General features: G+C 41.0%; 2 protein-coding genes across 6 annotated transcripts; both read left to right on the top strand.

Moving 5' to 3' along the window:
• Positions 1–904: 904 nt before the first annotated feature.
• Positions 905–4,982, top strand: LOC121713365 (succinate dehydrogenase [ubiquinone] iron-sulfur subunit, mitochondrial-like). Its single transcript, XM_042097924.1, has 8 exons — positions 905–1,061; positions 1,893–2,026; positions 2,151–2,236; positions 2,359–2,492; positions 2,616–2,729; positions 2,931–3,032; positions 3,280–3,402; positions 3,617–4,982. Exons 1-8 carry the CDS (start codon positions 996–998, stop codon positions 3,695–3,697), a joined length of 840 nt encoding a protein of 279 aa, XP_041953858.1. The 5' UTR covers positions 905–995; the 3' UTR covers positions 3,698–4,982.
• Positions 4,983–7,971: 2,989 nt separating this feature from the next.
• On the top strand, positions 7,972–24,957 carry atp13a2 (ATPase cation transporting 13A2). 5 transcript variants are annotated; one of them, XM_042097169.1, is made up of 29 exons: positions 7,972–8,164; positions 10,563–10,681; positions 10,933–11,100; positions 11,280–11,338; positions 11,458–11,527; positions 11,642–11,721; positions 11,849–11,926; positions 12,372–12,441; positions 12,579–12,713; positions 12,833–12,899; positions 13,025–13,156; positions 13,403–13,564; positions 13,766–13,876; positions 14,041–14,087; positions 14,463–14,651; positions 15,422–15,628; positions 16,081–16,191; positions 18,115–18,271; positions 18,383–18,494; positions 18,620–18,744; positions 19,757–19,944; positions 20,051–20,143; positions 20,384–20,463; positions 20,874–21,026; positions 22,931–23,027; positions 23,140–23,363; positions 23,737–23,888; positions 24,031–24,203; positions 24,403–24,957. In XM_042097169.1, the coding sequence occupies exons 1-29, from the start codon at positions 8,152–8,154 to the stop codon at positions 24,565–24,567; spliced, it is 3,537 nt and encodes a 1,178-aa protein (XP_041953103.1). In that variant the 5' UTR covers positions 7,972–8,151; the 3' UTR covers positions 24,568–24,957. The 5 variants fall into 5 exon arrangements, with proteins under 5 accessions (XP_041953103.1, XP_041953107.1, XP_041953104.1 ...); XM_042097173.1 differs by lacking the exon at positions 7,972–8,164 and adding an exon at positions 8,761–8,855; XM_042097170.1 differs by lacking the exon at positions 7,972–8,164 and adding an exon at positions 8,761–8,910.
• Positions 24,958–25,660: the final 703 nt, after the last annotated feature.

Here is a 25,660-nt window from a genome sequence, read left to right as displayed (position 1 = left end):
GTGGGCACATTCTCTGGCACATGTCATGGGAAGAAGGCTGGTTCGCGAACGTCAGGGCTGCACAGAGCGCAAACTACACTGTGTAAGTGACCTATAGAGTATAGAAACTCATAAGAAGGTCATGGTGGTGCCCCTGTGTCTTGTCTGGATTAATGCCATTTTGCAATGTTATACATTATGACATCTATCTCTGTTTTCCATGACCATATGTTTTGACTGCATGCAGTTTTATGACACGGTGATGAACAGACTCAGACTCATATATACCAATATTAGGACAGTGTGCCACTCTTTATTACATCTTGGTTAAAGAGAAAATAACATTATTATTAATGTATAAAATAAGTATAACAGAGATTACAGTTAGCGCACATCAGAGTAATGGAGAAAGCGGACAGCATTGGACCTAAAGCATTTGGCGGTATTGCCTATAGGCTACTAAAACAACTGCAAAAAAGTTTCAACTGCAAAAAGATCACTGTGACAAGGCAATTAAATAATGGAATGTTGGTTAGTTAGTCAACAAAATTTGCTGTCAGTTCTGTTTGTCAGTGTGAGACTGCATGTTGACCTATGCCCTCTGACCATGGCCTAAAAGTAGAATCTATAGGTTAACACCCACAGTTCGTTATCCAGTAGGCCTACATATAGGCCTACATCACAATATAAGGAGATTGTCCAAAGACTAAGTAATTTACATTTTTTCAAAGATGCACTTCACCATTCTGTACGTCAATGACGCTCATCTGTGATGCAACTAGTTTGATAATTTCTCTGATGTAAAGAGTGAAGTCCCAGGCCTCCAGTAGGCTAGGGAATTGCTATGGAGTGGTGTATGTTTGCCGATCGCTGATTGGTGAATTTGTGTGACGTATTTGAACTATAAAGGAGAGGTGGTGGGCTTCACTACAGTTACACATCCCAACCAGAGTGATATTCTTGTGGACCCAGCCAACGGAAGTGTAACAGTAACGTTGTATTGTAACAATTTGAAGATGTCGGTTGCATGTACTCAACTTGGTCGGAGCGCCTTGGCAATACGCGGCTGTGGGGGGATGATGGTATGTAGGCTACTGACAAATAAACTAGACAGATAGTTTGGCTTTTCTTCAAAATAATGTACGACTCATTGGCTATCTGTAATGTGGAATCATCAATGCCAAGTGTCTGGACATTTAGCAGCTAACGTTAGAATGAATAATTGTTTGTGATACCTAGGTGTAGGCCTATACGGTGCTTTTTAAGAAACACTTTTTTTAAAATTGAAAACAAGTCGAACAAGAAGCAGCAGCATTGGCCACTACAGTACTGTGGCTATTTTTGTACACAAGTATTGGATTGTAACACTCTGATTAAGACTTTAGGACTACAAGAATGAACAAAGGGAATATGTCTATATAGCCCCCCATATTGATAGATTCGATTAGTTAATTGTAGAAGGACAAAGCTGGAAAGTTTTGTCATGGTAGCACTCATGGGTTGCGCAACAACAGCACCTGCCACACATCTGTTATCTTATTAGTTCTCTAAATGCCAAATGCTGCTGCTAGTCTTAGATAGACGTAAGAGAACAAATTATTTGTCTTCAAATACTCCAGACTGTTTATTGTATTGTGTACGAAACGACCACCCTGGTAAGGTGAGTTGAGTAAGAAAGGCGAAGTGATGTAACTCAGATATGTAACTTGTCGTGTAGGTTTGTCGCCACTAGAGGGAGCTCAATTCACAGAGTTAATGTGTCTACTACTTGTCCTCAAGAAGTCATTGCACTACTTAATTCCATATACACTCTTACATAGGCCTAAAAAGAAAACTATAGCCTTCATGTTGTGTTCCTTTTGTCTTGAAATAAAGATTAAAGTTGAAGAATATCAATATCTCTCATCTGTCAGATGGTGCGTTATGCACAGACAGCTGCGGCCCCAGCCCCACAACCGAGGATAAAGAAGTTTCAAATCTACAGGTGGGACCCTGACACACCAGGGGACAAACCACGGATGCAGACATATGAAATTGACCTTAATGCGTAAGTGAGGTTTTCAACTTCTTGACTGCAATTGCAATTGCAATGTGCTGCCTGTAATATATTTCATGCCATAATTTTAGCCATTGCTGTTCCCCCACTCTACTCACTAAAATATTGTTAACAGATGTGGCCCAATGGTATTGGATGCTCTAATCAAAATCAAGAATGATATGGACCCCACTCTAACTTTCAGACGCTCCTGCAGAGAAGGTGAGGGATAGGTTGATGCCACACAGTAAGACAACTGTGCAGTTGTCATAGATGTTAAACTCTAAATTCTGTTAATTTCTGTCATTTTGATGTTAATTGTTTTCTTGTGGATATTTACACAGGTATCTGTGGCTCTTGCGCGATGAACATCAATGGGGGCAACACATTAGCATGCCTTAACAAGATAGACACAAACACCAAAGTGACCAAGATTTATCCTCTTCCACATATGTATGTCGTCAAAGACCTAGTGCCTGTGAGTATAATTGATGTACATTTTTTAGAAATGTATCGTGACACTTATGACACTAAGTTGGTCATAAGAGATTTGTTTGTTCTGGCATTTGCCCAACATTTACTGGTCTATATCATTTTTCAGGACATGAGCAACTTTTATGCCCAGTACAAATCCATTGAGCCTTATCTTAAGAAAAAGGATGAAACCCAAGAGGGAAAGCAGTACCATCAAACTATTGAGGACCGTCAGAAACTGGTAAATATGACATAAGGGTCAACCAACCCACTGTAATGGCTATTATACTGATGCACCATAAGAAGTCTCTTGAATGTCTCTTGGACTGATCTCTTGAACTGATGTCCACTGTCCTGCTATTTAGTAAATGTTGCACAAGGGAAAAGATGAATGCTCCATATATTAATTTGATATTGTCCACATCCTGTTTGTTTTGTACAGGATGGCCTGTATGAGTGCATCCTCTGTGCCTGCTGCAGCACGAGCTGCCCAAGCTACTGGTGGAATGGGGATAAATATCTTGGACCAGCGGTGCTCATGCAGGTATCTATGCTTAAAGATCCTAAACCTTTTACCATTGTTTTTTTTTCTTCCAGAAAACAAATATGCTACCAGGAACCAGCTATTTTCAACCTGGCCTGATCTGTGTGTGCTGAGATGCTGAGATTAGAATGGCACAGAAGTCACTCATTAGAAGAAAACCGATCATGGTTACTAGCTACATTTTGCATGCTCTTTTATGGTAGAATAGTCAGGGTGTCATTTAACCAATGTTTTCCTCCTGTTCTAGGCCTATCGCTGGATGATCGACTCCCGTGATGACTTCACAGAAGAGCGGCTTTCTAAGCTGCAGGACCCATTCTCCCTGTATCGCTGCCACACCATCATGAACTGCACAAAGACATGCCCTAAGGTAACACCACAGACCACTTCTCAACTGTTCAGTGGTAAAGTAACAGAGGTGGAAAAAAAACTCATGTTTTAAAGTCTTGCACAGAATATGACACCTTCAGTCATGTTACAAGACTGTAATTAGCCATGTCTTGATACTTTTCTATGTGGATTGATTCTTCGGATTATGTGTTGATCAATTAATTTTTTTGTCCTGCCTTTTACTCCACTCACAGGGACTCAACCCAGGGAAGGCTATTGCAGAAATCAAGAAAATGATGGCGACATACAAGGAGAAAGGGTTGTCTGCCTCTTAATTTGCTGAATCTCTGGAATTCAATGGAAAATAGTGTTTTAATGAACAAAAAATAACGTATTGTATGAAAATACAAGCAAAATGACAGTGATTATCGGAACTCACAATTGGCACAATTTTCTTTTAAGAATGCCAGCTTTTGTCAAAATAGTACAGGGTCAGAGTGGGACACAAAATATTACCAGGAGATCTCAGATTCCAGCGGCCCCCTCTGGAGGTGTTGATGGGAGTATAACCTAACTTGGCCTGATTCCTATTTAAGGGGGGGAAATCCGGGGCTATTTAAACCATGTCACAGTCACTCATCTAAAATCTTCAGTAGTCTCTGTACCCATCTCATAGGCGTCTCATTACCTGCATGTCTGGTGATCATAGCTGTTACCACGTTATTACCAGGGCTGTGGGGAGGGGCAGCAGGGAGACAGTGTGAGTGGCTGTGATCGCACAATCCAGGCTGCTGGAAGGCGTAGCAAAGAACTTATACAAACAGTGTTATCATGCCCTTTCTAAGATCACAACAGTCAGCCCGGCCTCAAAACATTACTGGTTGACTGGAAATTCTCCTGATTCTTCCAATTACCACTCCGCTACTGATTTAGTAGTTATAGTGAATTAAAAGTACCAGGAATTATTCACAGGAAAATGGAGTTTGTATGTGGGTGGGTTAAGATTCAAATGGTGTGTATGTAAGTCAGACAGAATATGCCAGGAGGAAGAGGAAGCTATAAGGGGATGGATCTGAAAAATGGACATGAGCCCTTATGCCACAGAGAGGCCCTCATTTGGGAAATGTATATTCTTTATTGCAATGAATGCATTGCTCAGTGAATCAATGTAATAGGTTAGTGCTTCTTTATCCAGTGGATACTGTGTATATTATATACTTTGTACAGTGTGGAATGGCACTGTATAATTTATCATTTGAATTGTAAATGTACCTAATTGTCTGATGTTCTGAAGAGGATGAAGAGTCTCCCTTGAATGTAAATATTAATGGGTGTGCTATGGATTTGTGTGTGTGTGTGTGTGTGTGTGTGTGCGTGTGTGTGTGAGAGAGAGCTTGTTACCCCAAGGTAAACAGTCATGGCTGTTTACAAAACATTCCAAGAAATTACTTCACCATGATCAATAAGACTAAGTACATAGCCTACACAACTTGTTTTGATTGTACTTGAATGTATGCAGAGGTTTGTTGAGATCTTACTTACATTGGGTATTAAATATTTATTTGCTTTTCGATTGCTGATACATAAGGCTAAACACAATAAAAAAAATTCTCTCCTAAATGTTTTTGGGTATTTACTTCTGCTTGGCGATGTGAGTCCTTGTATGCCATGAAGTATTTTATTAAGAACGCAGAGATGCCTATATTGTGTAGGCCGAATATCCGGCATTAACCATTATGTTCTTGGTTTTGCGGTGGTAGCCTATTTTGGGGCTCATCTGAATGTGCTTGTGACTGCCAAACAACGGCACAAACTCAGCTGATTTGTTTCATTTCCCCTCTCTTGTTTGAGAGTTTAAAAAAGTGCATGGGAAGAGTTAAGACCATATCCAACTGCTATATTTTGTTATGATTTGTTTGACAGACGTTGTCAGTGTTACCTCAGGAGTCAACAGCTAATGTGAAGTGGTGAGAAATTACTCATAAAAGTAGGCCTAAGTCTTACTGATGTGGATTACTAGTATCATAACAGCTAACAAGTTGATTGTAATAGGATACATTTGAAAAGACACATAAGAAGATTACACTTTCAAAAGATTAAAGGATTAGACCACATTTTAGGTCAAACAATGCCAAAGTATTAATTTATTACAGAGGTGTAAAGGTCTAGTTTATCCATGAATAATGGGAGCAATTGACAAAATAAACTGAATATTTTTGAGCATGTGCTTCACTTGTGATGTGAAAAATGCATACCTTGGGCTGTTTTTAACTATCTGACTGCCTTGTCAGATAACCTGATTCTCCTTCACTTTTGTGTTAGTGAGCAGTATTATGGCTGTTGGGCTATTGCTCATTTCATCAGAATAATAATGTAATGGGTCTTCTTTGTCTTCTTTATGTGGAATTCTTCATTTTCGCTATCCCTAAGTAGGCTACATGAGCATATGTAATGCTAAAAATAGTGTAAGTTATTATATTGTTTTTACTTTGATTGTTCAAGTCAAGTCAAGTTTATTTATATAGCGCATTTCATACACAGAGGTCATTCAATGTGCTTTACATAAACAAAACAGTTTGGTCTTAAGTCTTAAGTCTGAGAACAGTTTGGTCTTAAGTCTAGATTTAAAACTGGCTACAGTTGGGGCCTTTTTGATGTCATCCGAAAGTTGGTTCCACAGCTGAGTCGCATAGCAGCTAAAAGCTGCTTCACTATGTTTAGTTCTAACTGTGGGTTTTACTAGCAGGTTTTTCACCTGGGACCTGAGAGGACGAGAAGGTGTGTACTGCTGAAGCATGTCTGACAAGTATTTAGGTCCTGCTCCATTTTCTGATTTATAAACAAGCAATAGTGCTTTAAAGTCAATTCTGTGACTTACTGTAAGCCAGTGCAAGGACTTAAGAATTGGAGTAATGTGGTCAGTTCTTTTAATTTTTGTTAGAATCCTAGCTGCTGCATTTTGTATCACCTGAAGCTGTTTAATAGTATTTTTAGGAAGGCCTGTGAACAGTCCATTGCAGTAATCAACCCTGCTGGAGATAAATGCATGAATGAGTTTTTCTAAGTCATGTTTTGACATCAGCCCTCTAAGTTTGGCAATATTTTTGAGGTGGTAAAAAGCTGATTTAGTTATCGCTTTCATGTGGCTGTCACTGTCAATTAATACACCAAGATTTTTAACAGTATCCTTTGCCTTCAACCCTTTTGTGTCAAGGAGAGTGGCAACCCTAAGTCTTTCCTCCTTTTTACCAAATATAATTATTTCAGTTTTTTCTTTGTTCAGCTGAAGAAAATTGAGACATCCAGGTGTTGATTTGTTCTATACACTGACACATAGATTCAAGAGGGCCATAGTCGTTTGGTGATAGAGCTAAGTAAATTTGTGTCATCTGCATAGCTATGATATGAAATCAAATTATTTTGAATGATTTGTCCAAGTGGGAGCATATAGAGGTTGAATAATAGTGGCCCCAAGATCGACCCCTGGGGAACACCACAGGTCAAGGACGTTGGTGTTGAGGTACAGTTTCCGATGGCAACAAAGAAGCTCCTTTCTTGTAGATATGATTTTAGCCAGCTGATAACTATGCCTGTAAATCCAACCCAGTGTTCTAGTCTGTGTAGTAAAATATTGTGATCAACAGTGTCAAATGCTGCACTAAGGTCCAGTAGCACTAGGACTAATGTTTTACCTGAATCTGTGTTGAGGCGTATGTCATTGGAAACTTTAATGAGAGCTGTTTCAGTGCAGTGATTTGCCCGAAAACCAGACTGAAAGTAATCAAAATATCCATTTGATGTTAGGAAGGTGGTTAATTGACTAAAGACTACTTTTTCAATAATTTTGCCAATAAAAGGTAGATTGCATATGGGCCTGTAATTGTTTAGTATGGAGGCATCCAGGTTATTCTTCTTGAGAAGTGGCTTTACAACAGCTGTTTTCAGTGACTTAGGAAAAGTGCCAGACAGCAGTGATACATTTACAATTTGAAGGACATCCGCCGCTATGAGGTGAAAAAGAGTTTTGAAGAAATTGGTAGGCAGTGTCTAAGACACATGTGGAAGAGCTGAGATTCTGTACCATTTTTTCAAGTGTTTCGTAGTCTATCAAGCTGAACTCTGACATCAAGTTTAGTTTCCCTCTGTTTGTTGCTGGAAGTTCAGGTTGTTGAATTTGTTATTGAGCAGATATGTTGAGTCTGATTTTGTCAATTTTACCTTTTAAAAAAAGTTGTTGTGAGTAAATGGGCGCACATATGTTGACCTCTTTTTGGATGTATATTGAGGGTGTACTTTCTTTCTATTTTATTAGTATCGTTACAATGTGAAGTAGCCTGTGTTGATTTAACTAAATGAACCTGAGGTACACTGTACAGTAGCAGCACTTCAAAGAAATGCCAAATACTGCCTGCAGAAAATTAACCTTGGCTATCATAAGTTGACTCAAACCATCCTTCCAACACTGTAGATTGAAAGTGCACAATAATTTATTTGCGAGTGTTTTAGATGGGTCAGAGGAACTAATACCCTTTTAGACACTAGATGGCGATGTTTATTTTTCTGTCGATGTGTCACGTTCACCCAAGCATCCGAGGAAGATCGTTTCTACTCGTCACACACACACCGAGGAGGAGGAGAATAAGAGATAACAGAAATGATACTTGCCTGGGTCTGGCAGACTCGAATACTGCTGAATGTGGAAAGAACACAGTGTTTCTCACTGGCTTCACGCTGTGCAATAAACACAATGACGAGAGGATCCTGTGTAAATCACTGCCTTCTCTGAGAAATGGAGACTTTTGGTAAGTCAAGCGGCTTAGGCTTCAGTTTGACAGCTCTCTGGGTAAAGAAGAAGACCCTCTGAAATCCTTTCCATAAAAACTAGTTAAAGCCCGAGGCTAAGGACTGGCCGTGAAAATGTAATGTTGTTGTGGCCGGGTGTTTCAAGCCTTGTGCTTGCTCTGTCAGGCCTAAACGCAGTAACGTGCATAGTGTTCCCAGCATATCGCATGCTCTCGCTCGCTTGAGAAACAGAAAGTTCTTCAAGGCTATGGTAGGTAGGCCTACGACTTGCAAGACAAATTCAATGCAGATAATCAAATCGGTCATAATTCAAGCATTCTGTAATCTGCGTTATAGGCAGAGGTCGACAGCTCAGTGTCCTTGTCAAAATAATAAGCTTGATGATAGTGATAGCTAGTATAGTGTTGTGCGTAACCTGGGGTCAGTGCAAAACTTGCACCCACGACAACGACATATCATAAACACTTTGACATTACATGACACCGCACAACAAGATATAAGTGTGGTAGCCTACATTAAAAGCATACTTTATTTGTATAGGAAAGTTGTTATTATTGGGTGGTCACGGAAATTAGATGGGCGGGACTTAGCGAGGTGTGTCTCGCTGCGCACCTGCCTCTGATCCAGTCCTCCAGATCCAGCTTTGCGACTTACTTGAGGAGGAGGAAGAGAACCAAACTACCTGGCCAGGTTATTTGTTTAATCAGATGGACTGGTGACTTGTCTGCACTTTGATTGCTGTAGGGTAGGAATGGCCTCTATATCTCTTGATTGAACGCATTATTGGTGTTGGGATAGCCATGTAGTCCTAAGAGAATCCTATTTGGGGATGAATTGTTGAAGCCGTGGTGACACGCAGGCATAGCGAACTGTGTTGCCAAGCAGGCATGGGTATGGTGGAGAATTTGAAATGTATGAAAGACTATCAAAGATCTCATCCTTAGAATTTCGTTTTATTTTGCCACGACAACACCTGCCGGTTTGCTTTGTGACATTTCAGTGACGTTGCGGCCAGCCTGTTAAGACCACTCGAATAACTGCGGAACACTTCCCTTTAAATTCCATTTTCATATCTGGCGATGTGAGTCCTTGTATGCCATGGCATATTTGATTAAGATCGCAGAGATGCCTATATTGTGTAGGCCGAATATCCGGCATTAACCATTATGTTCTTGGTTTTGCGGTGGTAGCCTATTTTGGGGCTCAGCTGAATGTGCTCGTGACTGCCAAACAACGGCACAAACTCAGCTGATTTGTTTCATTTCTCCTCTCTTGTTTGAGAGTTTAAAAAAGTGCATGGGAAGAGTTAAGACCATATCCGACTGTTTTGTTTTGTTTTGACAGACGTTGTCAGTGTTACCTCAGGAGTTAACAGGGAATTATGAAGTGGTGAGAAATTACTGATAAAAGTAGCTAGGCCTAAATCTTACTGATGTGGATTACTAGTATCATAACAGCTAAGAAGTTGATTGTAATAGGATACATTTGAAAAGACACATAAGAAGATTACAGTTTCAAAAGATTAAAGGATTAGACCACATTTTAGGTCAAACTATGCCAAAGTATTAATTTATTACAGAGGTGTAAAGGTCTAGTTTATCCATGAATAATGGGAGCAATTGACAAAATAAACTGAATATTTTTGAGCATGTGCTTCACTTGTGATGTGAAAAATGCATACCTTGGGCTGTTTTTAACTGGGTCTGATCTGACTGCCTTGTCAGATGACCTGATTCTCCTTCACCTTTGTTAGTGAGCAGTATTATGGCTGTTGGGCTATTGCTCATTTCATCAGAATAATAATGTAATGGGTCTTCTTTGTCTTCTTTATGTGGTCTTCTTTATGTGGAATTCTTCATTTTCGCTATCCCTAAGTAGGCTACATGAGCATATGTAATGCTTAAAATAGTGTAAGTTATTATATTGTTTTTACTTTGATTGTTGTGAGTAAATGGGCACATTTGTTGACCTCTTCTTGGATGTATATTGAGGGTGTACTTTCTTTCTATTTTATTAGCATCATTATACAATGTGAAGTAGCCTGTGTTGATTTAACTAAATGAACCTGAGGTACACTGTACAGTAGCAGCACTTCAAAGAAAGGCCAAATACTGCATACTACTTGTCTAAAGATTAGTTTAGATTAGATTAGAGTCATTATATATTTACTTATACAATATATCTCCAGTACAGGACTACATTTTCAGAACACTCAACCCAACATTGTCTACAAACCATAATAGTAGCAGTGCATTAGCTCCACATTGTTAGAGAACTGCACTCTCCCAAGTGTTTAAACATTAAGTGTGTATCCAAAACTGGATATGTACAGTAAGGGTGTATCCTATAACCTGCCCATAGAGATCTTTCAGAGGAATAATAGCTCTCTCGATGCAGGCGGCAGCAAGCAGGAGGGACGCAGGCTTACCCTGCCTGACCCTGGACTTCGATCTCCTGAGCCGGACCTCACATCCCCCTGTTTTGCACTTCCATGTCAGACGGCTGTCTCACATATGGTATGTCTAGCATATTTGCATGTGTCTTTCCTTGTTCTGACTGAAATCTTGCTGGAAATGAAAGTAATTTCACTCATCTAGTCTGTATGTCCATCACGTGCACAGTATGCTGATATAGAATGTATAGAAAGAGGTTTCTCAATTCTACTTTGCTCCTACTCCTGTCTGCAGACATTGGTGTATAAATAATTTAAGAATATTAGACATATTATGCATTGGTTTACCCCTATTCTTGTGTTCAATCCTGGCAGGATGTCCAGGGCTACAAATGGATCTGCTGGCGAGTGTGGCTGTGCTACATTGGAGCAGTCCTTTCCCTGGGCCTCGTGCTGTTGCTGTTCAAGTGGCGTCCACGGTGGGGGGTGCTGGCTCGCTGTCGGCAGTGTCCACTGCCCATGGCAGACATCATACTCCTAAGAGTACGACTTTTCTAAGACCTTTTGACTGTCTGTCACAGCTAGATGTTGTGTGTCTATTAGAATCCGTGTCTTGGCATTGCGTTGTGAGTGTAATAGGTGTATCATTTATTATATCAATTAAGCTGATGCTGTTGCCTCGAGCAACTTGCTGTGGAGTTAAAGCACATTTTGACTTTCAGGATGACTTTGGGGAGCAGCATGTCCTGACAGTGCTCACTGAGGAGGTTGATGAGGAAGGGTGAGAAGCACCTTTTGTATTTTCTTCCCTGTTCCCCCCTTCCCCAGCCATTTATATTTAATGTGCTGTCCCTGAGCCAGTGTAAATGAGAATAGCGGGATGTTTTTCTTCTCTTGCAGCCTGGGCCAGACGACTGGAGAGGGCAATGAATATGAGTGGAGAGATACAGTGCAGCTGCACAAGGAGGAGGTAAGGACTTGTGGTGGGTGGATGAGAACAAAAGGGAAATAGGATATTGCGCCAAAGACGTGATTTGTCCTACCCAGCACTCTCTAAGCTTGTCTCTCGTGTTTAATCTTCTAGAAGTTGCTGCTCCGGTACTACATGTTTCAAGGCATCCGCTATGTATGGATGGTCAGGAAGGGAGCTTTCTGCAAAGTCAGGTGAAACAAACAAACAAACAAAAAAATGAGGACAAATGTAGCTTGCAGGATTGTGAGCTTTATATTACTCTCTCATAGAGAGAATGTTGCAGTGAGTCTTAGAGTTTAAATTGTCCTTTTCCTGTAGTGTCCTGAATGATGACTGGTCCTGTGCTGAACTGCACCAGATGCAGCAGGGACTGAGCTGCCAAGAGCAGAGCAGCAGGTGAGTAACTTCTGCAATCACGTCAACCACTTCCTCGTGGTTGGTTAGGCTAGCAGTTTGAACCATATCACTGATTTACATTTTGGGGTTAAAGCCAAAGGGTTGCAGAGGGTCCCATAAAGGGATACAGGGGAAAAAAGACACACAAGTCTAGTGTCCAGCAGCTGGTTGTACACAACTGTATACATGCCTCCTCCTGATCCTTATACTATATAACTTGACTCCAAGATGTCTCTCCATGGTGTGTACTCCTGGTCTGTCTGTTTGGCTCTCCTAACTGACAAGTTGTCACCCTGTCTCTTTTCTTGCTGTGTCACTGCAAAATACTGTGTGGTTCTCAGTTGACTCATAAACTCTAGTTAAATGAAGGTAAAGGGAAAAAAAAAAGACATTTCCAACCTCCTCTTAATGTCTCTCTCTCGCTCTCTCTCTGGGTCGGTATCAGGAGGAAGGTGTACGGCCAGAACCTTATTGATGTCCCTGTGAAATCCTATCTGCAGCTGCTCTTTGAGGAGGTGACTATCTGCAGGCTCCCTCTCTCATCATCATCATCTCTGTGATGTAATTATGTAACTATGTGAGTGTTCTGTGGAAAAACCCATTGGTCCCCCTAGTCATGCTTAACCTCGCCCTGGTCTCTTGACCCCTGCAGGTGCTCAACCCGTTCTACGTGTTTCAGGTCTGCAGCATCATCCTGTGGATGTCAGACAAATACTATTACTATGCAGCCTGCATTTTCATCATCTCTCTTATTTCCATTGCCATCTCTCTGTATGAGATACGCAAGGTGAGTTAAGCAGTGTACTTTTTTATGTTGACAATGCGCAGTGCAAGTGAAAAAAAGTATTTTTATGATTTTATGATTCAAGTCTCAGAGTGATCTCTTGTCTCTGCACATTTCTGTAGCAAAGTACTACTCTGCACAAAATGGCCCAGCTAATTGTACCTGTGACCGTACGGAGAAACACAGGAGGTGAGCTTGTTGGTTTTGTGTCATGGTGCTTTACAAATGTCACTTCCTTCCATGAGATTAAACTCTTACACAAGTGTTTCCTCTTGTGGTTGGATGCCGCCGCCTGTCTTATCTGTGCGCTTCAGAGGAGGAGAGTGTGAGCTCTGTAGACCTGGTGCCAGGGGACTGTATATTGATCCCACCGGAGGGGCTGCTCTTGCCCTGTGATGCTGCCCTGCTGGCCGGGGAGTGCATGGTAAATGAAAGCATGCTGACCGGTGAGTCTGGGTTAACTACTTACCCATCATTAGTGACCATTAATGACTCATTAGTGTTGGTATAGTGCTAGAAACAAGTAGGTCAGGATGGTCTGTTGTATGGATGCAGATGCAGTATCAAACGTTATGAAATTAACCATAAGTTATTAAGTAAAAATTACCATGTGTTTCACTTTGAAGGTTGCAATGGATGTTGATGGACTTATGTAATGTGACCTCATCTGAACTGTTTTTGTTTTTTGTCAGGTGAGAGCATACCTGTGATGAAGACTCCGCTGCCTGCGGCCGGGGAGAGGTACTGTACGGAAGCCCAGCGGAGACACACGCTCTTCTGTGGCACACAGGCCATTCAGGCCAAAGGGGGCTGCCCTGGGGGAAGAGGGGCTCTCGCCGTCGTCGTTCGCACAGGTGATCTGCCCTGATCAGTGGTGTTCAGATTAACTGTTAAATGGATTCCCCAGTTTACTATGTAGAATAATGTAGTCTCCAGCACTGCTAGACTTTCTCACAACTATGCTATTACCTTGTGGTGTTAAATTACTTAATCTTCTTTCTGAGATTTTAAGGCTGCAATGTAATGAGCTGGTTTCTGTTCCATGTCTCTTTTAGGGTTTTTCACAGCCAAAGGAGATCTGGTCAGTTCCATTCTCTACCCACAGGCAATTAACTTCCGCTTCTACCGGGATGCCATTAAGTTCCTGCTGCTTCTGGGAGTGCTAGGTAAACATGGCTCTTCCGTCACACTGTTTGCTTATGGCTTTCCAGACTATATGGCAGGTTGTCCATGGAAAATCCTGGTACATGCCTTGTTTATCCAGATGTCAAGGATACATGTCCTCAATATGCACGCTTTGAGCATAACATACTTATTTCTTTTGTTACAGCTTTGGGGGGCACAATTTATAGCATAGTGATGCTGAGTTTGAGCAATGTGAGTACCTCAATTACAAATGTATTATGGATTGTCACTGTTATAATCACTATTATTCTATAATGGAACAGCCATGTTACAAGCATATAATGGTCTGATAATGGATACTCAGTTGGTTGCACTAGTTCTGTTTTCTGAGATGGTGTATTTGCCATAGCAATTGATTTACACAAGCTGTGTGGCTTCCCTTCATCTCCCCCAGGTTCCCAGATAAGGCTGAATCGATAACGACACCATATCGTAACACTGTATTACCACAGTTTCTCCCAAAGAAATGTGTTTTTGTCAGTTAGAGGCAGATAAGAACTCCTTGTCTCGGAGTCTGGTTCCATTTTTTTTTTTTTAAGTGAGCCTGTTGCTGTGCTTCCTTTCCAGGCCACCGTGGTTGAGATTGTGATTCGCTCGCTGGACATTGTGACCATAATAGTGCCACCAGCTCTTCCTGCAGCCATCACCACGGGAACCATCTACGCCCAGAGCCGGCTGAAGAAACAGGGCATCTTCTGTATCAGCCCACCCCGCATCAACGTCTGTGGGAAGGTCTCCCTGTTCTGCTTTGACAAGGTCAATATACCACGAGTAAATAAATCTGTTGTTATTGATGGTAATGTTGTCCTGATTGACCTGAGGTGAGAAATAATGTATTTGTTAATGTATATGCCTTTTTAAGTGAGTACAAAATATGTAATTATAAAAAGATAAGCAGGACTGGTTGCATGTTTCAGAGGTGCTGAGGTTCTGCGGACAAGGGAACAGGGCCAGTAAAGGAAACCTAATCCTGGGGAGGAAAAAGAAAATAAATCTTGTTAAACCTGTTTTGCGAAACTGAGGCTGTCAGGATGTTTGTGCATGCTAAAGAAGCCGAAAGCTTGATGCATAGCCCTGAGGTTAGAAAACCGTTGGTCAGAGGTTAGAAATAGAGTTCTGAATGAGCTTGTGATGTGAATATAAACTGTAAATCCCTAAACATGCCCTTTTTCTGTAAACGGTTCAGTAGAAATTAATGGGAGAACTCTTATATAAGACAACAGAAATGCATATATGTTTCACACTAACAGGATAGGAAAATATACCTGATATGACCAAATTGCAACATGTAAGATTGCTGGACATTTGAGCCAGTATTTTAATGTATTCTCCCAAAAGTATTACTGATGTGTGTGCTGTGCTGTGATTGTTGAATATTTAAAGTACCCTCTGTAAAATATCTACATAGATGGCCCATATCTTTGCTGAACTCTTCATGGACATGGGTCAGTTCTGTGTAACAAGTCTTTTAAGTATCAGATCATGTTTGGTTCAGGGTTATGTTCATTCTCGCTTTCGTCCTCTAGACCGGCACGTTGACCGAGGAAGGTCTGGATGTGTGGGGCGTGATGGAAGCCACAGGCAACACCTTCTCAGAACTGGTTCCAGACCCACGTCTCCTTCCCCCAGGACACATGCTCACCAGCCTGGCCTGCTGTCACACTGTGGCCCTGCTGGGAGGACAGCAACTGGGAGACCCTCTGGAGCTCAAAATGATCGAGTCCACCGGTTGGGTGAGGACATCCTCTCTGCTGTTCACTCTCAATCACTCTGTCGCATCATATTACACTGTATAGACACCTGTGTTTACTATACAGCTCATAATTAAGTATCTTTGTATTGTTTATGATTAAACACATTTTAAAAAATGTGTTACTAAGATACCACTGAATGTATATGACAAGTCTTGCAAGAAAATATTGATTAAATGGCTCAGAATATAGGGTCAAAACCTGAGAGCTTAAATATGCTTCTATCACACAATAAATGGAATCTTATAACTCTAATCTTCAAATATGTGTTCTAAGTTACAATCAACATTTCTGAAAAGACATTTTTAAAATTGAGATGACTAGCTGAGATGCTATAGAATATATGACCAACATCTCTAGCCTAACTTAGTAGGAGCAAAACAGTGGCCTACTATTTTGCAGTTGACTGGAATGGTCCTTTTTGTCATATGCAGGAGCTGGAAGAGCCTGAGGGGGAAGATGAGCGGGCGCATGCAGAGTTTGGGGGCCGCAGAGTGCTGGGGGTGATGAGGCCCCCTCCTCAGGAGCTGCTTCCCCAGGACATTGTGAGTGAAGGACTCGGAGGAGCTTGAAAATGTGTAGATGGTGTAATGTGAACGGGAGGCCAAATCGTTACAAAAGTGTTTCAGATTCAAACAAAAACACTATAGTGTAGACGTACCCTATACGTCATCCGATATTACAGCCACAAAGCGTTGTCTTGCATTTTGTGCAAATGAAATGAGAGCTTGTTTTGTAGCTCGAAGCTCTTGTGAGACCTCGGCACATTTCACTCAGGGCTGCTGCACTGATTTTTCTGTGATAGTGAGCCATGGGGAAAGCTAAAGAGCTGTCAAAAGATTTGCGTGAAAGGTAGTTTCTAGCATCATCAGTAGATGTACAAGTAACACTAGTGTACTATTTTCAACCATTGAGAAGTTAACAAATCCCACCTCACATTTAGCACCTGAACTTCTCTCAAGTAATATATGCAGTGAGTTTGCATCTTTTTCAAAGGTAAAATTGACAAAATCAGACTCAATATATCTTCTCAATTACTAACTCAACATCCAGAACTTCCAGCTATAAAGGGAGGGAAACTTAACTTCACAGCATTAAAACAGCTCTTACTAAGGTTTTAAATGGCACACTCCCCAATACAGATGCAGGTAAGGCTCTCTTAAGACTACATCAGGGTTGTGCAAAATTCCAGAATTGAATTGAAACTGGCTCTTAAATTCAAATTCAACTCTTGAATTTCACTTGCATTTCAATTGAGGTAGCAAACAGGAAGCAGAATTGCAATTCGAATTTTGCACAACCCTGGACTAAATATCCTATTCAACTGTTTCCTCTGCCCACAACTGTTTCAAAGTCCTTACTGCAATAATTCACTATTAAATAATGTAACTATTTAAACTATCCAACTTTTTAACTGTTCAGCCATTCCAACTTTCAGTTGTCATCACCTATGACTCCCGCCAACTGTTTCCTTTTCCCTCAACTGTTTCAAAATAAAAATCCTCACTACAATAATTCATTATTAAATAATTTAATCATTTAAACTACTCAACTATTTAACTGTTCAGCCATTCCAACTGTCAGTTATCATCAACTATGACTCCTATGACTCCTGCCAAATGTTTCCTCTGCCCACAACTGTTTCCAAATAAAAGTTTGTTTTTGCATTTTATGTTAATATATTTTTGCATTTTCATGCACTGGTAATTCCTCGGAATTACATTTTCTAATTTGCTATTAGGGCAATTCCACGGAAAATGGACTTTTTGTCACATACATAACGCCAGTGAAATGCCTTTGCATTTGTATGATGTGAATAAAACATTCATTTTTTTGTGCATTTTTTCTCATGTACATTCTTCAGCCAAAAATAGCAAATGCTCAAATTTCATGTAATAATTCACATCATACCATACCATCACATTTTATTGGCGTTATGGATGTTACAAAAAATGTAATTTTCCACGGAATTGCCCATTACTGTTTACTTTTGTTTATGTAAAGCACATTGAATGACCTCTGTGTATGAAATGCACTATATAAATAAACTTAACTTGACTTGAAGTGGAGAATTAGTGGTTGGTTGGTATGCAAAGAAAAACCCTCAAGCTACTTGAACCTGAAATACAGGTTTCACTGCAAGAAAGTGGTGCAAATTTTTCAAAGAATTTTCATGAAAAAGAAAAGGAGGCACTCGCACAAAAATGTGCTGCGGTCAGGTTGCCAGAAAAAAAAGCCATTGCAGTAGCCCTGTAACATTTAAATCACAGCACCGTGTAAGCCTTAAGTACTGTAGCAAGGAGTTTATTTTAAATGAATGAATGGCAGCTGCTGCAGGAGTGTGGCATTTTTGTTGGTTACTCAAGTTTCCATGTGGCCACGTGGGCTGATTCATCATATCTAATGGTAATTTGGCTCTACGTCTGTGTGGCTTCACCCCCAACCCCCCCCCACCTTTTTCTTTACAGTCCATGAGTCAGGCAGTGGCCATTATCCAGCGCTTCCCCTTCTCCTCGGCACTGCAGCGTATGAGTGTGATCACGGTGGCCCCCGGAGGCCAAGTGGCCGCTGCCTTTCTCAAAGGGGCCCCTGAAATGGTAGCCAGCCACTGCATCCAGGAAAGCAGTAAGGACACATATACTGTACCAAGGGCTCACTTCAGAGGTTAACTGACGCAAACTTGTGTAGCAATGAGAGTTGCTTCACCTAGTCTGATTTTTTTTTTTTTATCCACAGTGCCTGCTGAGTTCTCTAGCACCCTGCGTAGTTTTGCCAGTGAGGGCTTCAGGGTCCTAGCACTTGCCTACAAGCCACTTGATGAAAAGACAGACCTAAACTCCATGTCACGGTAAATGTCTCTGGGGACTGCTGTCAAGTAGACTTGCTAAACTGTTGAATTCCAGTTTGTGATTAAGTGGAACAAGGGTGATTAATGATACAGATGAATGATACAGTTGCTTCCTCCTGTTGTAGGGACAAAGTGGAGAGAGATATGTGTTTCCTAGGTCTGCTGGTGATGAAGAACCAGGTGAAGCCTGAGAGCCCAGAAGTCATCAGCATTCTTCGTCAGGCCAGACTACGGACTGTCATGGTAACAGGTATGAGCAAGCAGCATTTTGCAGAATACTTGGTTTATGCGACTCACAGTATACACTGATGCATTTCCTCATATTACTTCTGTTATCCTTAATGATTTTGCTGGTTCTTGTTTGTAGTCTAATGTAGTTAATGATACAGTGAAGTCAGGTCATTTTTTATAATTGTCAGTGCTGCTTCCAAGATAAAACGAGGATAATTACAATGCTTATGGTCATGAATTAAGTGGCAAGATCAATTTGTCTCACTTTCTCTATATTGAGAAATGCAATCAAAACATCCCCTTGAGATTCAAAGTCAAACAATCAGTGCGTCATGGTCTACCTAGCCCAGGGGTGGGCAAACACCGGCCCGCCAAGCACGTTCAATTAATTTGGTTATCTGGCTGCTCGATATTTTTTTCCTGCGATAGAGACTACGTTGGTTAGCTTTACTGCAAACTGCTTTTCACTCTCTTTAGAGAACATTTACAATGTCAATGTCAAAACATCATGTTAAATAGAGATGATAGGCCTAGTCTTAGTTATCTCCTTTGCAGCAGATCTAACGTGAACGCTATCGATCGCTACGATCTATTTAATTAGTCTGCACTCACGAGAGGGAGAGGGAGCGGCAGATTCCAGCTGGCTTGTCATTGTTGATAATTGATATTTTCTTTTTATAAGAAACTTTTAAAAGGAAATCATAAAGGCAACAGTAGTTCCCACTACTGACCATTTAAAAACTGTGACAGGGCACAGCCATAGGTACAGCAGTAGTCATAGCGGAGAAGGCATAAGATCATTGAGAAATAAACGTGAATTGTTCTTAAAGCAACAGTGCATAATTTATACGTTTGTTAAACAGCATCAAATTAGCAGTAATTTTTTTCAAGCCATTAATATTTTAAAACAAATACTTTTGATACTAAATGATAGGCCGTTGTGCGGCCTGGAGGCCAATTTTCAAAACCCAATGTGGTCCTTAAGCCAAAAAGTTTGCCCACCCCTGACCTAGCCTGTTCCCATGTGTCAGGTGACAACATTCTCACTGCGGTGAACGTGGCTCGAAGTTGTGGCATGGTGGCCTCCCACGATAAGGTGATCTTTGTCCATGCCTCGCCCCCTACTGGTCAGTCGCCAGCAGTGCTGAAGTTTCATCTTGGAGAGGGAGGGGTGGAGGCGGACGCATCACAACAAGAAGCAATGGACGTTCTCTCCCAGGTCTGTAAATACCACTGACCCATGTGGCCTTGCCGCATGGCCTGAGGATAATTTAGCTCATGTTGACTATTTATGGAGGCTCTGCTTTCTCTCCCTCTGTTCTCAGGGGCTTTACCAGAGTGGTGTGAGCTATCACCTCGCTGTCAATGGAAAGTCCTTCTCTGCCTTGTGCGACTTCTTTCCTGAGTATATGCCCAAGGTAATACCACTAGAAATCTGCCAATGAGGTTGTAGTGAGGCCTTCCTTATTTATTCACTTTGGAGGTTTTTATGTTGAGAAATGCAAACTAGGATGACTGTGTTATCAAAGGAATCTTGACGGACTTCAGCTCAGAAAAGTTCTGACACTGGCACTGGCAGTAAAATAGCCCTTAAGTGCATGAAAGAATGTGCTGGCTGTTTAGTTATTCTGTTTTTTTTTTCCATCGTTGAACTGTAGGTTTTGATGAGGGCCACTGTTTATGCACGCATGGCTCCTGACCAGAAGACACAGCTGGTGACTGCACTTAAGCAACTCAAGTAAGAAAACAGTCAACAAAGAATGGGGGTAGAGGAGCGCCTCTTGGACTCTAAAATTTGGTTAAGTCAGAGGTGCTCTTCGGATGAAAACTTCAAGGCACTCTCTATTGAAAAAGTTAAAAAGCCTTTATTATCATGGCTTGGTCAAGTTAACCTTCTAAAAAACTCCAACGCGTTTTGGCTACATGCCTTCTTCTGGGAGTTAAGCTAACTCCCAGGAGAAGAAAACAGTCAGTTGTGGAAAAATGGCTTGTAAGACTATTACTAGATCAAATGACTATCCAAAGATCTTGACCATCGAAATGTGATGTTTTGGTAATGTACTGTGTAACATCATATTAGTAATATTGTATATATTTTTGCTCATCAACCCATCACACTAACAACATCTTTTTTCTCTCTTCTCATAGCTACAGAGTGGGTATGTGTGGGGATGGAGCCAATGACTGTGGAGCTCTTAGGGCGGCTGACGTAGGAGTGTCCCTCTCGGAGGCGGAGGCGTCTGTGGCATCTCCCTTCACATCAAAAACTGACAACATAAGCTGCGTGCCTCTGCTGATTCGGTGAGACACCACCTGGTTATTGTTGTGTTTCCTATTTGCCCATTTACATTCCTGAAGGCATTTCCGGAATGATTTGAATGCACAAGAGGAAGGACTGTTAAACTACTTTTTTGACTGATTGAGGTCTGGACTCTGGCTGGGCCACTCTAAAATGTTGACATTGCTCTCTGTTAACCATTTCTTGCCTTGTTTAGCTCTATGTTTTGGATCATTGTATGGTTTAATGGTCCAATGATGCCTATTGGGACAGGTCTCTTGGCACACTGCCTGATCTTTTCCTCCTGAATCTCAGTGTAGCCTCTTGCTATAGTGTTACCGTTTACTTTGAGAAGGTCACCAGGTTCCCCTGGTTGAAAAACATCCCAAAAGAATACTTTTCTAGCCCTCACAATTGAAATGGACATGGTGTCATTGGAATTTAATTCTTATTTTTTTATACCAATCTTAGGCCATGTCCCTGGGTCAAAAAGAAATCCAGCGAAAGCTAAATTCTTTGTCCAGGTGTGCCCTTATAAAGGTTAAGCTGAGTTGTGCATGTTTGGAGAAGAGTGATCCATGATCAGCATCCAAGATGACCAAGTGATCCATTTTGAGATGGAGTGAAAATTTCAACCACCAAAACACCATCCACAATGTGGAGAATAGCTATAGAAATGTATTAGTTTTGGGTGTTTTTCAGACAATGGAACCTGGTGAACTTCTCAAAGTAAACGGTAACACTAAAACAAGGGGCTACATTGAGATTTTTGGTGGAAAAGATCAGGCAGTCTGCCGAGAGACCTGCCTCAATGAGCATCATTGGACCATTAAACCACACAATGATCCAAAACATACAGCCAAACAAGGCAAGAAATGGTTGACTGAGAACAATATCAACATTTTAGAGTGACAGAGCCAGAGTCCAGACCTCAATCCGTCAAAAAAGTGAGCACAAGGCCAGAGTGAAGGCAAATAATTGTTCCTGACTGAAAACCCGGATTGCTGTTAAAAAGGTGTGGTTTAGAATCATTGTGGAGACATGGAGAGGCTTGGTAGATATTATAAGAATCTTTTTGAGAGTTGTTAATGCAAATAAAGATGTTTCCATTGATTATTTAAAAAGGGTATGAATAATTTTGGACTTGCCATTTTTCATAAAAATGTTAGAAAAGATAAAAACGATTATTTTTTTGATTCCATGTTTCTACCACATTGTCTTACAACCTTTTGGCATGTGGCAGTGTCATTTACAGTCAGAACAAACATATTGGTCAAAAGAAAATCAACATTATATCAATATTTGCCAAGGGTATGAATCATTTTGTTCTTAACTGTATATTAATATTTATAATGGTGCACTGTCACTTTAAGAACAATTCACGTTTAGTTCTCAATCTTCTGCCAGCTCTGCTCCGCTATGGCAAGTGCTGTGCCTATGGCTGTGCCCTTACAAGTTATAAATGGTCAGTAGTGTAAACTACTGTTGCTTTCATGATCTTCTTTTAAAAGTTTCTTATGAGAAGGAGATATCAATTTTCAACAATGACAAGCCAGCTGGAACTTGCCGCTCTCTCTCCCTCTCGTGAGCACTGAGATGCGTTCCCAATTAAATGGAGTAGCATAACGTTCAAGTTAGATCTGCTGCAATGTAACATGATGTTTTGACATTGGCATTGTAAACATTCTCTAAGAAGAGTGAAAAGCAGTTTGCAGTAAAGCTAACCAACGTCGTCTCTATCGCAGGAAAAAATAGCGAGCAGTCTGATAACATAATTAAATGCTCAGCAGGCCGGATTAAAGTGCTTGGCGGCCTGTAGTTTGCCCACCCCTGCCCTAAGGGGTCATACGCACCAGAAGTGTAAAGGAATTGTTTGTCCCTTTTGTACAAATGAGAGTATGCTTAATCTTGTGTCTTGCCCCATCAGAGAAGGGAGGTGTTCGCTTGTGACATCCTTCAGTCTCTTCAAGTACATGGCATTGTACAGTCTGATCCAGTTTGCCTCGGTCCTTATCCTCTATACAGTGAGTATCATTATATTTGCACAAAACAATGTACAGCCTCAAGGCCAACATGAAAATGATAACTCTCAACTACTTTTTTTTTCATGCACCCACCTCTTTATTTGTTCCCAAGGTAAAAACAAACCTGGGTGACCTACAGTTCCTTTTCTTTGACCTGGCTCTGGTCACGCTCCTGGCCATTGTGATGGGGAAAGGAGGCCCTAGCAACGAGCTCCACCCTCAACGGCCCCCGGCCAGCCTGTTTGCTCTGCCGGTTGCACTAAGCCTCCTGCTGCACACGCTCTTTCTGATTCTCACTCAGGTGGCAGCTCTGCTCATCACATACTCTCAGAGCTGGTAAGGGAAATGTCTGTTACTTAATGGATAATTGTGGTTATTTCTGTTATATCAGGGTAGAGGGTCATTCACACTAGGAATGATGACAAGAAAGATAACTGTAACTATAACGATATGAATGTCCACAACGATAAGGAAAGTCTCTTTGTGTTGATGAATGTGATGTCTAATGTGATGGATTCTGATTGCTTGTCAGTTTTTTAATCATTCTCAAAATCATACTAAAAGTGATCCCTGACGATATAGTTCTTTGTGTCGTTTGTGAGGACATTGTAATTCATATAAGCTAGAGTGATACTTTTTACCATTACTGTTATGGTAGTCAAAAGCAAACGGGATTTTCTTAACACTACCTTTGGATCTTGCCTTGCAGGTTTGTTCCACTAAACTCCACCTTGGCAGGAGCAGCAAACTTACCAAACATGGAAGACACAAGTGTCTTTGCAGTGTCAGGGTTTCAATACATCTTCATCTCCATCATTGTGACTAAGGGATACCCTTACAAAAAGCCACTGTACACCAATGGTAAGACAGGGCAGGAAGTGTCCAAACGTATTCGATTCTACCCCAGTATGATTCATCAATCCCTGTCGGTTTTTAGTTTCAGAGAATTCTGTAGGGAGAGAAACTCAACTCTGTCATGCTCCCTTCTCCTCTTTGTCCTTAGTGTTGTTTGTGTTCCTGCTGCTCATCTTGTTCGCTGCAATGTTTTTGTTGCTGCTGTTCCCGTTGACCATCCTTCACCGGATATTACAGCTCTATGAAATCACTGACATGAACTACAAGCTGCTGCTGCTGGCTTTGGTTGCACTCAACTTCTTCACTTGCTACCTGCTAGAGGTAAGAAACCCAAGTACACAAATTGGATCATAAAGTGTGCATTGAAAATATGCTGTTTTTAAAATTCTCTATAAATAGAGTCTCAGATAACTAGTTTATTTTATATCCATTATACATTTTAGGCTTTAAAAATGAAAACACTGAGCTGATTGTTTTGTTATGACCATTCTCAAGTCATAACTGGTTCTGTTTTGCACAGGTTTTGATAGACCATGGTGTCCTGAACTGCCTCCGTACACGAGGACAGCACATGTCCAAAAAGCAATACAAACGCCTTGATAACCTCCTATCCGAGAGTCCATCTTGGCCTCCCCTGGACCAACCACTGTCTTCACCACAGTGCACAGTCATTGGGCTTAGCTAGCATTCACTTCAGACCGGTCCTTTCCATTGATCACTTTGAGCCAAAATTGGATCTGTTATCATGTAACACATGGCCAGGGAACCAGGTCCTATAAAGACGCCTATTATATAAGGCACAGTGGAATGTTGAAACACACAGATGCATGCATAACCCACAAGCTGTTATTTGTATGGTGCTGTGATGACAGTACTACTATGTGAAAAGGTAAAACATGTATTAAGTAATGTGCAATAAAGGCGTTTTGTTTTTTACTAATTAAATGGATTAGATTTATCTGTATGACCCATCGTGGGAGTAGTGTGAAATTCTACTTAAACATAACAAATGTTTCACAAATTTCAACACATTGTATTTTAAAAATCCTTTATTAAATGGCCATTTTCTTTAGTATGTACAGGCAGATTTGTGTGTTTGATCAGCATGTGACTAACTCCCCTGGATAAAATCGATATAACTGGACATTTTAAAAAGTCCCTGTGAGACAAAACACAAGGGCAGTCCCCTGATAAGGTCCTGGTAAGTTGAGGACAAACCAGTGAGGACTGAATAGATGCTGAGAGAAATGAGGGAAAGGCAGTAGATGTGATATTGCAAAGGTACAGCAACATTCTCATTTCAATTGCACTGTGGAGAAGAATATAGCCTTTTTGTGCATGTTCGGAGAGACTTTATATAGGTCCCTTTTATGAAAAAAACGAGCTGTTCAACAGTGTAGGGGGTACAAATCCCTCAAGTCTTTGGAAAGGTTTACATCTCTCCTCCTTTGGGCTTTCACTCAAGAGGTGAAGGGTTAATCACACCATCAGATATAACTTGATAGTGTGCCACCAATTAATGTGAATATTCCTAGTTTAAACACCCAAATTTCATTCAGCTCTCTTGGAACACCAGGGTTCCTACATGAGTAAAGCACATCTGAGAGAATTCAGCGGACAGCAGATATGAGGAGGGAAGAGTGGATGAGAATGGATTAACCATATCCCATACACCACTTCCCACAGGTGCTTTTCTGCACAAGTTTAGAATAACCAATATTTACAGGACAAAATATTGTCATTTTCATGTTTTGATCAGTTTTAAAAATATGTATGGA

This window comes from Alosa sapidissima, chromosome 7 (genome assembly GCF_018492685.1).
Source record: "Alosa sapidissima isolate fAloSap1 chromosome 7, fAloSap1.pri, whole genome shotgun sequence".
Classification (NCBI taxonomy): domain Eukaryota; kingdom Metazoa; phylum Chordata; class Actinopteri; order Clupeiformes; family Clupeidae; genus Alosa; species Alosa sapidissima.
The sequence above is the reverse complement of the archived record's forward strand: the minus strand, read 5'-3'. Positions and strand labels throughout refer to the sequence as shown.